The sequence below is a fragment of the Rhinolophus ferrumequinum genome, chromosome 20 (genome assembly GCF_004115265.2).
Source record: "Rhinolophus ferrumequinum isolate MPI-CBG mRhiFer1 chromosome 20, mRhiFer1_v1.p, whole genome shotgun sequence".
Classification (NCBI taxonomy): Eukaryota; Metazoa; Chordata; class Mammalia; order Chiroptera; family Rhinolophidae; genus Rhinolophus; species Rhinolophus ferrumequinum.
This window is the reverse complement of record NC_046303.1, coordinates 16,987,453-17,002,828: the sequence shown is the minus strand read 5'-3', so window position 1 is coordinate 17,002,828 and position 15,376 is coordinate 16,987,453. Positions and strand designations below refer to the sequence as shown.

Sequence of the window (15,376 nt, the reverse complement as noted above, 5' to 3'; positions counted from 1 at the left end):
TAGGGCAAGAGTGGTCATTGGTTGATGGTTACTGGGGCTGGTGATGAGTACATAGGATTCAGAATATCTTTGTATATGTAAGAAATTATCCATATTTAATCAATTAAAAAAGTTTAACATTTATTTCTTGAGCACAAGTTAGGTATTAGGGAGGAAGGAAAACTTGCCTGATTTATTTTTTTTGTACTTAATGTATGAGTATTGGGGAAACCAATATGTTATATGAGGTCTGACAATTAAGTTCATGAACTTGTTGCAATGATGCTGCTAACCTTTTTTGATATCAGAGGGATTACTCATTATGAATTTGTACCAACTGGACAAACAGTTAACCAAGTTTACTATTTGGGAGTGCTGAAAAGGCTGTGTGAAAAAGTTAGATGACCTGAACTTTTCGCCAACAACTCATGGCTCTTATATCATGACAATGCACCATCTCACATGGCACTGTATTGGAACACCCTCCCTACTCATCTGATCTGGCCCCCAATGACTTCTTTCTTTACCCAAAGATAAAGGAAATATTGAAAGGAAGACATTTTGATGACATTTAGGGCATCAAGGGTAATACAACGACAGTTCTGATGGCCATTCCAGAAAAAGAGTTCCAAAATTGCTTTGAAGGGTGGACTAGGTGCTGTTGTCGGTGCATAGCTTCCTAAGGGGAGTAGTTCAAAGGTGACCATAGTGATATTCAGCAGTGAGGTATGTAGCACTTTTTCGAGGACAAGTTCTTGAACTTAATTGTCTCACCTCGTAAGCTACTAAATTTTAATAAATTTGTAAGGTGAGGAAGTACTGAAAGTACTTATACTATGTGCATAAACTCTGATTGATACTTTAGGAACCCAGAGACTGTCTGGTTACTTGTGAACAAGTAGTTATTATAATGTAAGTGTTTTTATCCTTTAAGGGATAATGTGCTTGCTTTGAGTTAGCTCTTCTCACCAGAATCTGAAGAGTTTCAGACTTGACTCTGCTATAGGGTCAGTATTTTGGTACATTATAAATTTATTCCTTCTCATTTTCTTTAACAGCTTTCTGTTCAAAATCAAGAATTGGAGACAAATGAAGATGGAATCCCAAAAGTTGATCAGTTTCACTTGGTATGTGACCTTTTTGTCATTTACTAGTTGGAAACGTGATATAGATGTGTAGCAATAACGTAATCTTAAATATTTGACTGAATGTCCTCTAATTTTTGTAAGAATGCAAAATGACACTAACAATATTCACAATAAAGAAACGTTAAAAAAAAAAGTATGTGCCCATTGCCAGTGAGTACTGCTAGAGAAAACTGCGGGATATATGTTTGTCACACAAATTATGTAAATAATCTACCGTGTTTCCCCAAAAATAAGGCAAGCTCTTATATTAATTTTTGCTCCAAAAGACACATTAGGGCTTATGTTCAGGGGATGTCATCCTGAAGACTCATGCTAGGGCTTATTTTCTGGTTAGGTCTTATTTTCGGTGAAACACGGTAAGTAATAATTAAGGAAAAAATAGTCTTTGCTATATCTTCCAAGATCATATTATAATTAATGTTTCACTCTCTTTATAAGCACATAGTTATATCTCCCCTTTGTCAAATGTTTATGTTTTTCATATTGTTTTGCTCTTCATGTACTGTGTATTCAGCCAACATATTTTGAGTACTTGTTCTATACCAGGAATTGAAGTAGGGGCTGGGTTACTAAGATTGCAGCATTGAAGAAATTAATAGTTTAGAAATATGAACAACTAAACAACCAAGATCTACAAATAGAGTATTAAGGAAGTACTTTGGAAGAAGTTAAGTGTTAATTCTGCAGAGAAAGGGGGAGGCAAGAGGTAGGTCACAAATGCCACCAACTAATTATTTGAGGTGAATCTTCAAGATTGAATTAGTAGTTTATGTGAGGTAGAGTGTGGTTATGGGCATTTCTGATAAAGACAGTACTGCACTGTCTGCACTAAGACGTTAAAATATTAATATTGAATTCTTTTGAAATGGAATAGTCCAGTATGACTAAAGGTTAAATATGGCAATAAATGAGTCTATGAAAATACAGTGATTAGGCTCTAAAAGTTTTCATGCCATTTTTTAAAAAAGAAAATATTTTATAGTATTTTACAAGTGTTTTTATGACTTCAATTTTTTAAGAGCAGTTTTTAAGTTCACAGCAAAATTGAGAGGAAGGTACAGAGATTTCTCATATACATCTTTCTACCACATTTACATAGTCTATCCATTACCAGCATCCTCCCACCAGAGAGGTGCATTTGTTACCACTGATGAACCTCCATTGATACTTCATTATCATCGAAGTCTGTAGTGTACATTAGGGTTCACTGTTGGTGTTGTACATTCTTATGGGTTTAGACAATATGATGACATGTACCCGCCATTATAGTATTACACAGAATTTTCTTTTTAATAATTTTGAGACTTAAGTTTTCTTACTTTTTTTTTTTTTTTAAAGATTTTATTGGGGAAGGGGAACAGGACTTTATTGGGGAACAGTGTGTACTTCTAGGACTTTTTTTCCCAAGTCAAGTTGTCCTTTCAATCTTAGTTGGGGAGTGCGCAGTTCAGCTCCAGGTCTAGTTGCCATTGTTAGTTGCAGGGGTCGCAGCCCACCATCCCTTGTGGGAGTGGAGGAATTGAACTGGCAATCTTGTTGTTGAGTGCCGTCGCTCCGACCAACTGAGCCATGCGGGAGCTCAGCGGCAGCTCAACTCAAGGTGCCATGTTCGATCTTAGTTGCAGGGGGCGGAGCCCACCATCCCTTGCGGGACTCAAGGAGTTGAACCAGCAACCTTGTGGTTGAGAGCCCACTAGCCCACGTGGAAATTGAACTGGCAACCTTGTGGTTGAGAGCCCACTGGCCCATGTGGGAATCGAACAAGCAGCCTTCAGCGTTAGGAGCACAGAGCTCCAACTGCCTGAGCCACCTGGCCTGCCCCTCATTTCTTTTTGTTGTAGAAAAATATTCCATTGTCTGGATGTACCACAGTTTATTTGTCCACTCACCTACTGAAGAATATCTTGGTTGCTTCCAGGTTTTGGTAATTATGAATAAAGCTTCAATAAACATCTGTGTGCAGGTTTTTGTGAGGGCATAAGTTTTCATTTCCTTGAGTCAATACCAAGGAGTGCAAGTGCTATATTATATGATAAAAGTATGTATAGTTTTGTAAGAAACTGCCAAATTGTCTTCCAAAATGGCTGTACTATTTTGCATTGCCACCAGTGATGAATAAGAGCTCCTCTTGCTCCACATCCTTGTAAGTGTTTGGTGGTGTCAGTGTCCTGGATTTCAATACTAAAAGATGCGTAGTGGTATCTTTTTGTTGTTTTATTTTACATTTCTTTGATGACATGTGATGGGGAACATCTTTCCATATGCTTATTGCCTGCCATCTGTATATCTTCTTTGATGAGGTGTCTGGTAAAGTCTTTGGCTCATTTTTAATCATGTTGTTTTTTTATTGTTGAGTTTTAAGAATTATTTGTACATTTTGAAATAACAGTGTTTTATTAGATAAGTCTTTGCAAATATTTTCTCATAGTCTGTGGATTATGTTTTTGTTTTCTTGACAGTATTTTTTGCAGAGCAGAAGTTTTTAATTTTAATGGGGTCCGATTTATCAGTTCTTTTTTTCATGGATTGTGTGCTTTTGGTGTTGTGTCTAGAAAGTCTTTGCTGAACCCAAGTTCTTCTAGGTTTTCTCCTAGTAAGTTATGTTGTAGGAGTTTTATAGATTTTTGTTTTACATTTTATTTTATTTTTAAAATTTTTATTAAATTTATTGGGATGACATTGGTTACTAAAATTATATAGGTTTCAAGGGTACATTTGTATAATACGTCATCTATGTCTTGCTTACATTTTAGATCTGTGATCCATTTTGAGTTAATTTTTGTGAAGGTTGTAAGGTCTGTGTCTAGATTCATTTTTTTTTGCATGTGGATATCCAGTTGTTCCAGAACCATTTGTTGAAAAGACTATATTTTTTTCCATTGTATTGCCTTTTCCCCTTTGCAAAGATCAGTGGACTATATTTATATGAGTATATTTTGTTCCATGGATCTATTTGTTTATTCTTTACCCAAACCACACAGTATTGATTACTGTAACTTTATAGTAAAGCTCCAGCTTTGTTCTCTTTCAATATTGTGTTGGCTATTCTGGATCTTTTGCCTCTTCACATGAACCTTAGAATTAGTTTGTTGATATCCACAAAATAACTTCTTGCGGGGATTTTGATTGGGATTGCATTAAATCTGTAGGTCAATTTGGGAAGAATTTCTGTCTTGATAATATTGAGTCTTTTTATTCATGAACATGGAATATCTCTCTTCATTTAGTTCTTTAATTTCTTTTATCAGAGTTTTGTAGTTTACCTCATGTAGATCTTGTACATATTTTGTTAGATTTATACTGAAGTATTTCAAATTTGGGGGTGCTAATGTAAGTGGTATTATGTTTTCTTGTTTTGCTTTTTAAAATTACTTCTTTATTGAGAATAAAATTTACATACCATGCAATCCACCCTTTTAAAGGAAACAAATCAAGGGCTCTAGAATATCGACAGGTATGTGTGGCCATCACCACCATTTTTAAACATTTCATCACCTCAAAAAAAACCTCTTAACACTTTAGCTATCACTCCTCTACCCAGGCATCTTCCCCAGCCTAAAGAAAGCATTAATCTACTTTTGATCTTTGTAGATTTGCCTAATTTGGGTATTTCATATAAATGGAATAACATGATATGTGGTCTTTTGTGACTGGCTTCTTTCACTTAACGTTTTCAAGGTTCATTCATATTGGTATTAAAATTTCATCAATTGCCTGACATTGATCTTCATAGCTGTGTTTTCCTTATTTTAATCTAGAATGTTGACTGGGCTGTACTCATCTTACAGCTCGACTGAGGAAGAATCTGCTTCCAAGCTCACATGATTGTTGGGAGAATTCAGTTCCTCTCTAGTTGTTGGCCAGAGGTTGTCCTCAATTCTTTGCCATATATTCATCATACCAGCTTGTTTCATCAAAGTGTACGAGCAGAGAAGGCACTAAGTCTGTTAGCTAGACAGAAGTCACAGTTTTTCATAAACAACTCATGGAAGTGACATCCCATCACTTTTTTTCTTCATTAGAAGAATTTCACTAGGTCAAGCCTACACTCAAGGGGAAGGTATTCCATTAGGATATGAATACCAGGATGTAGGGATCACTTGGGGACACCTTAGAAGTCTGCCTACCAGGTTGTCATCTGTCAGCTATGTGTGAGACACTCTATTAGGTGTATATTTAGGGAGTTGGGTACTGTCAAGTTCTTCAACTTTGTTGTAAGTAGAAGTTTCTATTTAAGGTGAGCAGCCACTGTGGACATCAAATGAGCATACTTGGCTTGTGTAGTATTTGCTTCTATGATTTGAGGCAGCCATTAGTGCTGGGAATGGAGTTGTCGTTTACCTACATTTTGTGATTACACAGTTATCAAACAAATGAGGGAACTATAGACTGAATATTACAGGGGCTATATCACAGGTGGAGAGAAATCATGGAATCATGCATTTGAAAGAGGTATTAGAGGATAATTAATTCACTAGTCTATAGCCCTCAGAAGAATTTCTTTAGGGAATATTCCCCACAAATGGCCTTCAGCCTCTGCTTAAGTACTTTTAGGTTTAGAGCAACCCATTTTATTATTTATTCTAAGATTCATTCCTTCAAATAGATATTCTTTCACATAATATGTTTATGATACAAAATCCAAAAGTTACAGGAGAAAGTACATACTGTAAAAAGTAATCTCCCTATCAGTGTGTTCGTCAGCTACTCAAGTCCCTTTGCCAGAAACACCAGCGTTATTGCTAGTTTCTTGTGATTCCTTCTAGAAAAGCCTATGTATGTATCCTTTTAAAAATAGATTATTGTTTTCTTAATTTAAGTAAATTATGTTTGGTCCGTAAGCTCAATAAATAGGACTTTATATTATGCATCATTGTATCCCCAGTGTCTTTAGCAGCGCTTGACACAGAGTAGGACCTTAATAAATGTTTTAAATGAATGAATGAATCTGGTTTTATATTTTTTCTAGTAAATATTCTTCATCTGCCATTTCTTATACTGTCCTTTTTCCTCCATTCCCTCCCTATATTTTCAATCTCTCTGAAATTCATTGTTATATATGATACGAAGTAAGGATCTAATTTTATCTTTTTATATGTGAACAGATAGTTGACCCAGCACCATTTATTCAATAGTCAATTTTTCTCCACTGACTAATAATGCTACTCTATAGTGTGCCAAGTTTCTATGTACTCAGGAATCTGTTTTGGGCTCTGTTCTGTTGTTCGTTTATTGATCCCTGGGCCGGCACTACACTGTTTTAAATACTGTATCTTTATAGAGGGTTTTGGCTTTCCTTTCTTACTTTTTTCTTTAACATTGTCTTGGTTATTCTTGTCACTTTATTCTTCTATATGAATTTTGGCACCAACTGAAGTCCTCTGAAAAACATTGTTGAGACTTTGGAAGTATATTGAATTTATAGGATAATTTGAAGAATTGCTACCTTAATGATATTTTTTGGTTGGGAAAATAATACCTCTTCATATTTTGGACACTTTTTATTGCATTGATTATGATACAGATTTTATTATTTTTTGTTTTAAACAACTTCGTAAGTAGTTTAGATTATAAACAAAAGTATGTATATCATGAAGCATAACTTGTGAAGCCGTATCTCGTTGTTTTGGTTTGCATTTCCCCGGTGACTAATGATGTTGAGCATCTTTTCATTTGCTTATTGGCCATCTATATATCTTCCTTGGAGAAATGTCTATTCAGAACTTTTGCTCATTTAAAAATTGGGTTCTTGTCTTTATATTATTGAGTTGTAAGAGTTATGTATATTCTAGATACAAATCTTTTATTAGATACATGATTTGTGAATGTTTTCTCCCATTCTGTGGGTTGCATTTTTGCATTCTTAATGGTGTTCTTTGAAGAGCAAAAGTTTTAAATTTTAATAATGTCTAACTTACCTATTTTTTCCTTTGTTGCTGGAGCTTTTGGTGTCATTTCTAAGAGTCCTTTGCTAAATCCAAAGTCATGAGGTTTTACCTGTAAGTTTTTTTCAAGAGTTTTTATAGTTATAGCTTTCACATTTAGTTCTTTGGAGTTAAATTTTGTATGTTGTATAAAGTAGGATTTCAACTTTATTCCTTTGCATATGGCTATCCAATTATCCCAGTACCATTTGTCGAAAGGACTGTTTTTCCTCTATTGAATGGTCTTGACACCTTTGTTGAAGTCAGATGACTATAAATACACAGGCTTATTTCTGGACTCTCAGTTCTATTTCATTGATATGTATGATAAGTCTGTCATTGTGCCAGTACCACACCTGTTGATTACTGTTGCTTTGTATTAAAGGTTTAAAATTGGGAAATGTGAGTATTCCTGTTTTGTTCTTTCTCAGGATTATTTTGGCTCTTCTGGATCCCTTGCAATTCTATATAAATTTTGTTTTATTTTTTCCCCCTCACTATGTTTACACACACACACACACACACACACACACACACACACACTCAACGTATGATCTACCTTCTTAGTAATATTTTAAGTATACAGTAAAGTGTTGTTAAATACGTATAGGCGTTGTGCTGTTCAGTAGATCGGTAGGACTTACTTATTTTGTATAACCAATAACTCCCCCCTTCCCAGCCAGTCCTCCTGGTAACCACCATTCTACTTTGTGCTTCTGTGTGTTTGATTATTTTAGATTCCTCATAAAGGGGGATCACACAGTATTTGTATTTCTGTGTCTGGCTCATTTCTCTTGGCATAATGTACTCCAGGTTCATCTATGTTGTTGCACATGGCATAATTTCTTTCTTTTTAAAGGCTGAATAATATTCTAATGTATGTAAATACCATATTTTTTTCTTTATCAATTTATATATTGAAAATTTAGAATATTTCCATGTCTTCGCTGTTGCAGATAATGCCACAGTGAACATGGGAATGCAGATATCTCTTGGAGATCCTGATTTCAATTCCTTTGGATATCTACCCAGAAGTGGAATTGCTGGATCATATGGTTGTTCTATTTTTAATTTTTTGAGGAATCTCCATACTGTTTTTAAGAGGGGCTGTAGCCATTTGCATTCCCACCAACAGTGTACAAGGGTTACCTTTTCTCTACATTTAGCCATTTTTTTGGTCGTTGTTATTGATAATAGCCATCCTAATAGGTGTAAGGTAATATTTCATTATAGTTTTGATTTGCAATTCCCTCCTGATTAGTGATTGAGCACCTTTTAAATGTATTTATTGGCCATTTATCTGTCTTTCTTGGAAGAATGTCTAGTCAAGTCCTTATAAGCCCATTTTCAAATTGTGTTATTTTTTGTTGTTGGTAGGTTGTGAGAGTTCCTTACATCTCTTCTATATTAATTTTTATCATATGTATGGTTTGAAAATATTTTCTTCCATTCCACAGGTTGCCTTTTCACTTTGTTGATTGTTTCCTTTGCTGTGCAGAAATAGTTTCATGTAATCACATTTGTCTATTTTTGCTTTTATTGCCTGTGCTTTTGGTGTCATATCCAAAAAACCATTGCCAAGACTTGCATAAGAAGCTTTTCCCCTGATATCTACTAGGAGTCTTATAAATTCAAGTCTTATATTTAAGTCTTTAATTCATTTTGAGTTTATTTTTGTGCATGATATATGATAAGGTGCAATTTCATTCTTTTGCGTGTGTACATTCTGTTTTCCAACCATGTAGTGTAGAAACTATCCTTTCCCCATTTTGTATTGTTGGCATTCTTTCCGAAGATCAGTTGGCCATATATGTGTAGGTTTAGTTCTAGGTTTTCTGTTTTGTTCCATTGATCTGTGTGTCTGTTTTCATGCCAGTACCATACGTTTTGGTTACTATAGCTTTATAATAGTTCGAAACCAGTAAGTATGATGCCCCCAGCTTTATTCTTTGTTAGATTGCTTTGGCTAATTCTTCGTCAAGATCACTTTTGTGGTTCCATATGAATTTTAGGATTTGTTCTATTTCTGTGAGAAATGCCATTGGAACTTTTTTTAGCATTTGCATTGAATCTTTAGGTCATCTTGGGTAATATAGACTAGGGTTCCAGGCGGGAATTCCCGCCCATTCTCAGGAATTTTTTTCACTTTCCCATTCCTGAATCCCGAGATATAAATAGTTTTCTGTTCTCCACGGGATGAATCATTCCCACAAAGTGATGGCCGATGCTACCAACAACCTGGGTTCAAGGAGCCAATTTGATTTCCCGACCAGCTTTTCTCGGGATTTGGGAACGGAAAAGCGAAAAAAAATCCAGAGAACAGGTGGGAATTTCTGCACGGAAACCCTAGCGATATATAGGAAAAATGTCTAAGAGATACATTGTGAGTAGTACATTTATTTTCCATTGTGGCTATTACTGGGTTAAAGAGCCAATTTTCCCAATTTCCCAACCAACTTTTCTTGGGATTCGGGACGGGAAAGTGAAAGAAATTCCTGAGAAAGGGCGGGAATTCCCACCTGGAAACCCTAATATAGATATTTTAATAGTAGTATTAATTCTTTGAATCCATGAACATGAAACATGTTTTTCATTGTTTGTATCTTTAGTTTCTTTCATCAATGATTTATAGTTTTTAATGCACAGATTTTTCACTGCCTTGGTTAATTTTTTACTAAGTATTTTATTATTTGATGCTTTTTTAAGTGGGATTGTTGTATTTCTTTTTCAGAAGTTTTGTTGATTGTATTTTATTGGAATCATGTAAAGTTTATAAATTAGCGTAGGGAAAGTTGCTGTATTTGTGATGAGAGTCCCTTTGTCCAAAAATATGATTCTCTCTACTTGTTCTAAATCTACCGTGGTGCTTTTCAAGAGCATGTGGTATTTTTTCTCATTTAGATTTTGTAATTTTTAATTGTTTATATCTAGTATTAAAAAAAAAATTCTGTAGAGTGCAGTGAGGGCATTGGAATTAATTCGTTTAGCAAATGAGTGTCTGTTATTTTCCTGACTTTGTTAGTTGTTGGGAATGAAGTGATGAAGTAAAATTTCTGATCTTAAGAATCTTAGAGTCTGATGAGGACACTAGTAATAAACAGGTGATTTTCATTTAGTGTGAAACATGCTCTCATTGGAGTCCCAAAAGGGGTGGAGGGGGAAGGCATTCCCAGGTGCTTTGGGAGGTAGAAATAATAGAGGAGCAATATTATAGTGTTGTTTCCATGTGCTAGTACTCTGACCAGTGCCCTAAAAAGAGGGAAGAAAGGAAGTCACAAAGTGTCCTTTCTTGTAATTTCATTTGTTATTGAGATATTTCAGCTGTGATTCTTTTTGTTCCTTTTACATTTTTTCCCTGTAATTCAATTCCATTGTTTTATTACTGGAGTAATCCCTTTTCAATAAAAACGAATTGAATTTTGTAGAAATATTTAAAAATCTAAATAGAAAACATTGATTTTAGCTCTGTATCATTGATTAAAAGTGTTTTTGAATTGGATCCTCCGTCATTATTACAGTTTTCTCCTTTCACTGGTTTGTTTTGGTTTTATAACATCTCTTTTTTCTTGCAGGATGATAATGTCAAATCCCTCCTCTGTAGCTTGATTTGTTGTAGAAGTTCAATGACTGCTGAGCAAGTTTTGAATGCTGACTGTTTCTTGCTACCAAAGGGGAAATCAACTCCAAACCCAGAAAAAGAAACTGAATATACCCAAGATAAAGATGAAGAAGAATTAAGGATGGAGAACTTGGATAAATATAAGGAAAAGATAAGAAGTGGTGAAGCCAACTTTGATTGGTAGATTAGGATTCTTTTGTTGTTGCAGATGTTCCTTTTAAAAACTTTGTTTAGTTTGGTTAAATAAACAAAATGTGGAAGTATTCTGGAGCTAGTTGTGTCTTTGGTATTCCAGTAGTGAAAAATAAAAGATGTTTGGCTATGCAAAAAAATTGTATACTTTGAAATTTCATTTAACTGGAGGTGTTAAGCAAGGGTTTTCTGTCTGTAATTACTTTTTGAAATTGCATAATTAGACTATTATACTTGTAATAGAAAAGATTATTAGATTGTTGGACAGACCCAATACAGATTGTCAGTATGTTGGCCGCCCGATGATGAAGGGTGATACTTTTGTTCAGTAAATGATAGTTTGCATCTGCTTTGTGTCCAGTTCTGAGGATGTGTGAAGATAAATAAAACACAGTCCTTACATTTACAAAGCAAAAACACAGTCCTTACATTTACAAAGCAAACAATCTATTGAGAAAGTCAGAGATACAAACAGATCTTCATAATACAATATAGAATATCTAGTAATAGCTCTAGAAACAGCTTTATGGGATTACAGAGGAGGAGTACTTATCCAGTGGAAGAAGGGTGTCAGGGAAAGCTTTCAGGAAGAGGGTAGCACTACCTTAGTTAAATCTTAAAGGATGAGTCGGTAGTGACGGTCAAGGAGGAGCAAGAGCATCTTCATTAGCAGAGAAAGCGTGATGAAAGCACTGAAGGGAGAAACAGCTTGCTGTGTTTAATAGTATAAAATCTGAGGCAGGGAATAGTCATATAGGCAGATGGGGGCTTTGTAGGAAATAATAAAAGGCTATACCTAATCATTTTATAGGAAACGTGGAGTCATTGAAGAATTTTAAACAGCTTTAGCTCCCTCAAAATTCATCTTCTACCTTCCACCAGGATAGGAGGTAGGAAGACTGGTTAGAAAGCTATTATAATAAAGTAGATGAGAAATGAAAACACATCTTGGGAAGTAGAAATAGTGATGAAACATATGGGACAAATTTATGAAATAATTAGGAGACAAATCAGTTAGACTTGGGATTGAAGTGTATGTAGACTAAAGAATGGTAGTCTGTAGTTGCATATTCAAAATCCAGTCTTCCTTTTTTTCTTAGTACATACGTAATAGATTCCAGTTCTCTTTGGGTGGCACTGTATTTGGCTAAAATACTACATTGACCCTTTTCTCTTTTGGTTGAGGCCTTTTTTAATTTTGATTTTTCAATTACAGTTGACAGTCAATATTTTATATTAGTTTCAGGTGTACAGCATAGTGGTTAAACATTTATATAATTTACAACATGAATCCCCCATTTAGTCTAGTATGCAGCTGGCACCATACATTATTTGAGGCCTTTTGACTAGGTTCTTGCAAATAAGTCTCCTTAAACATAGGTGACTTTGCTGAGAGATGTGCCCTTTTGCCTTTACCCCTTTCCTATTGCCTAGGAACTAACACTGTGGTTCTAATTTGAATAGCCTGCTTGCATAATGAAGTGACCTCGAGGATGAAGCCCGGGAACTGGGATGATGGAGCAGCAAGTTAGAGGGAGCTGATGTCTCTCACGATTCTGTACTGGTCTCAAGATTTCATGTTATTTCAGATAAAAACCCTTACGTTATAGTGACAGTGTGGCCCCTGTACCAGCAGCCTCAGTATCACCTGGAAGCTTATCAGAAAGGCAAATTCTTGGCTCCACCTCACACTTACTAAATGAGAATGTCTGGGGTGAAGCTGGGCAATTTGTGTTCTAACAAGTGCTTTACTTTATTCTAATACATACTAAAGAGAACCATTGCCACACATTCAAGCCATTGCTACTTTTTGGGTTTCCTATTTTATAATAGAACTTAATTTTAGCTGATTCAGTAATAAAGGCACAGCAATTAGGTTTGAAGCAAACTTGGATAATTAAAGGGAACAAAGAATAGATCATTTTATTCATACTCAACTATTTTAAATAAAGAATTAGGCCAGTATTTTCCAAATGTGTTCTGCTGAATACTAGTCCCTTGGGATATTCAGCACAAAAGGAATCCTGTGATTAGTTGTTTGAAAAGTAATGAATGCTAAATTGGAGATTGATCATGCATATTAGATGGTAAAGGTCCTAAAAAGTGCTCTAGAAGAGAAACCTGTTTAGTTTTTATTCCAACATTTGCCAAATTTGACAGCAAGACCCCGTTTTAAACATAATACCTAGCAACTTCTGTTTTGTGAAAATAGGGAATCCGATTTTGTGGCATACTAAGTTAGTATTTATTTTCATTCTTGTTTTTAAATGGCAGATATTAAAGAGACAAATGTCTAAGTATCCCTTCAATGCCACAAATGTTTCTTCAAATATGTCTATATATGTGTAAGGGAAATGCAAAGACAAATGTGTTTACTGCCCTGCGGGCACCCTGAGGATGATGCAGCATGTAATAAACTATAAGAAGAGAAATAATAATGGATGTCACCACAAAGAGGAAGCAAAGAGGAGGGGTGAGGTTGAGGAATAGACATTTGACTCATTTTAGAGGAGCAGTGGGACTCCCCTTGTTTGGAACTGGAACAAGGTATTCCAGGCCATGGAAATTAAGAGGGCTCAAAGGATAGATTTGGGAAAGAACAAGAATTTGGCTGGAGCTTAGGGCATTCATGGGGGAGCTGAGAAATAAACTTGGAAAAGTATTTTGGGGACACAGCATAGACGTTGTGAGTTGCTGTGTGAGAGGTTGGACTCTTAAAAATTTAAGAGCAGTTGAATCACACAGTCCTGTTTATTTTAGAATAAAATAGCTAACTAGAGAGGATGATTTGGTCAGGGAAATAATGGAGGTAAGGATAGTACATTTCACTAACATCATTGAGGCGAAGAAATGTCCTGTTTTAGATAAAGGTATTGAAAAGGAGAGAATTCAGAATATAAACTTTCTCAAAAGAAATTTATGGGGAGCCTTTGATCCATTTCATAGTATAGGTGCTAAGTCATTTCAATGTGTATTTAAATGTTCATATTTGTAAAATTTCTTCTTAGGATCTCTCTTTAACTCATCAAATGACATGCTTTATCATTTCTTAGTTGTTGGTATAACCATGTCTTCTGCCATAAAACTACATGCACAAACAGTAGGAGTAATCGTGGAATGGTGGAGTAATGGCCTCTGAAAACCTACTTTATAAAATCAACAAGAACACTGGCAAAAATTGTCAAAATCAACTTTTTCAGAACTCTGGGAATTAATCAAGAACTTGCAACAATTTGAAGAGCATTTATTCAAGAGATCAGCTGAATCTTGGTAAGACTCAAGCTTTGCAGTGTTCTAACTTTCCCTATTCCATCCCCTGGTGCTCTGCTGTAGCCTTGTAAATCAGCAGCCTCACTCAGAATGATGTTAGCTGTGAAGACCAGTGGCCTACTAGCCAGGGGGAAGTAGCAGAATGTTCTCAGCTTCTCAAAAAGCTCCATTGCCAGAGAATTGTTAACTATTTGACCTGTCTGGCAAGCCCCATTCACAGGGCTTGTGTCTATTTGACTTGACTTAGAGCTTGCTCAGGGGCAAAAACTCTTTTCCCAGGGTACTTGCTGAAAGAAATCATGACAATTATTTAACATTACAGCTTCCTGAGGTGGTGATACCTGTTGGGGAAAACAGTTTAATAGGAAAATCTGAGAATGATGTTCATAGATTTCATTGAAAAACTCCAGCAAACGCCTGAGGTTCTAAAAGGCCATGCACACATTCAGGGCTGTGTGCACACCCAGGAAAGATCTGTGAAGGCCCTAATCTTTCATCTCCGGCTGTCCTGGAGGTCCCGGAAAACAGGATGTGAAGGCTAAGGCAGAATTGTAAACTGCCAGAGTGCTGATGGTGTGCCCCACATACACACAGCCTCTCAGCAAAGGCTGGGAGATTTCCTGGTTCTAGTCATGTGAGGAGATGTCTGTTCAGTTACCAGCTGACTACTTAATTTTGTACTAATGGGCTTATAACGCTTAATGATGTAATTTTTATAATTTGTGTAACAATAGCACAAAGGAGAGGGGAGCAAGTGGAGGTATACTGGGCCAAAGTTTTTGTTGGCTAGTGAAATTAAGTTGGTATTAATCTAAACTGGATTATTTTAAGAGTTTCATTGTAATTACCAGGGCAACCATTAAGAAAATAAAATCTAAATAACATGATAAAGGAAACAAGAAGGGAATGGTACACTAAAATATCTGACACTAAAGAAGACAGTAACGGAGATACAGAGAGATAAAAAGGACGTAAGATATACAGAAAACATAGCAAAATGAAAGATACAAATCCTATCATAGTAATGATGTTAAATACACATGCAATACACTTTCCTATCAAAAGGTAGAAGCTGGAAAAATATATTTAAAAGTATGATCAAATTATGTGCTGTCTATAAGAAACACAATTCAGAGTCATTACCACAGGACAGTATCGCCACCTTCAGATCAGCAGGAAGGCGTGCCTTTCCAATCACATTGGCAGAAGTGGCATCCAGATTGGGGGTGCTTGCTGGGAACTCT

The 15,376-nt window shown here is 35.6% G+C and overlaps 1 protein-coding gene across 1 annotated transcript in view; it reads left to right on the top strand.

Annotated features, from left to right (window-relative positions):
- STK31 (serine/threonine kinase 31) overlaps positions 1-10,996 on the top strand; it is a 73,105-nt gene extending 62,109 nt beyond the window's left edge. Inside the window, exons 22-23 of the mRNA XM_033088928.1 lie at positions 1,038-1,106; positions 10,624-10,996. Of these exons, the coding sequence (XP_032944819.1) occupies positions 1,038-1,106; positions 10,624-10,854 (300 nt within the window). The 3' untranslated portion in view covers positions 10,855-10,996. The remainder of the gene's footprint in view (positions 1-1,037; positions 1,107-10,623) is intronic.
- The last annotated feature ends 4,380 nt before the right edge of the window (positions 10,997-15,376 follow it).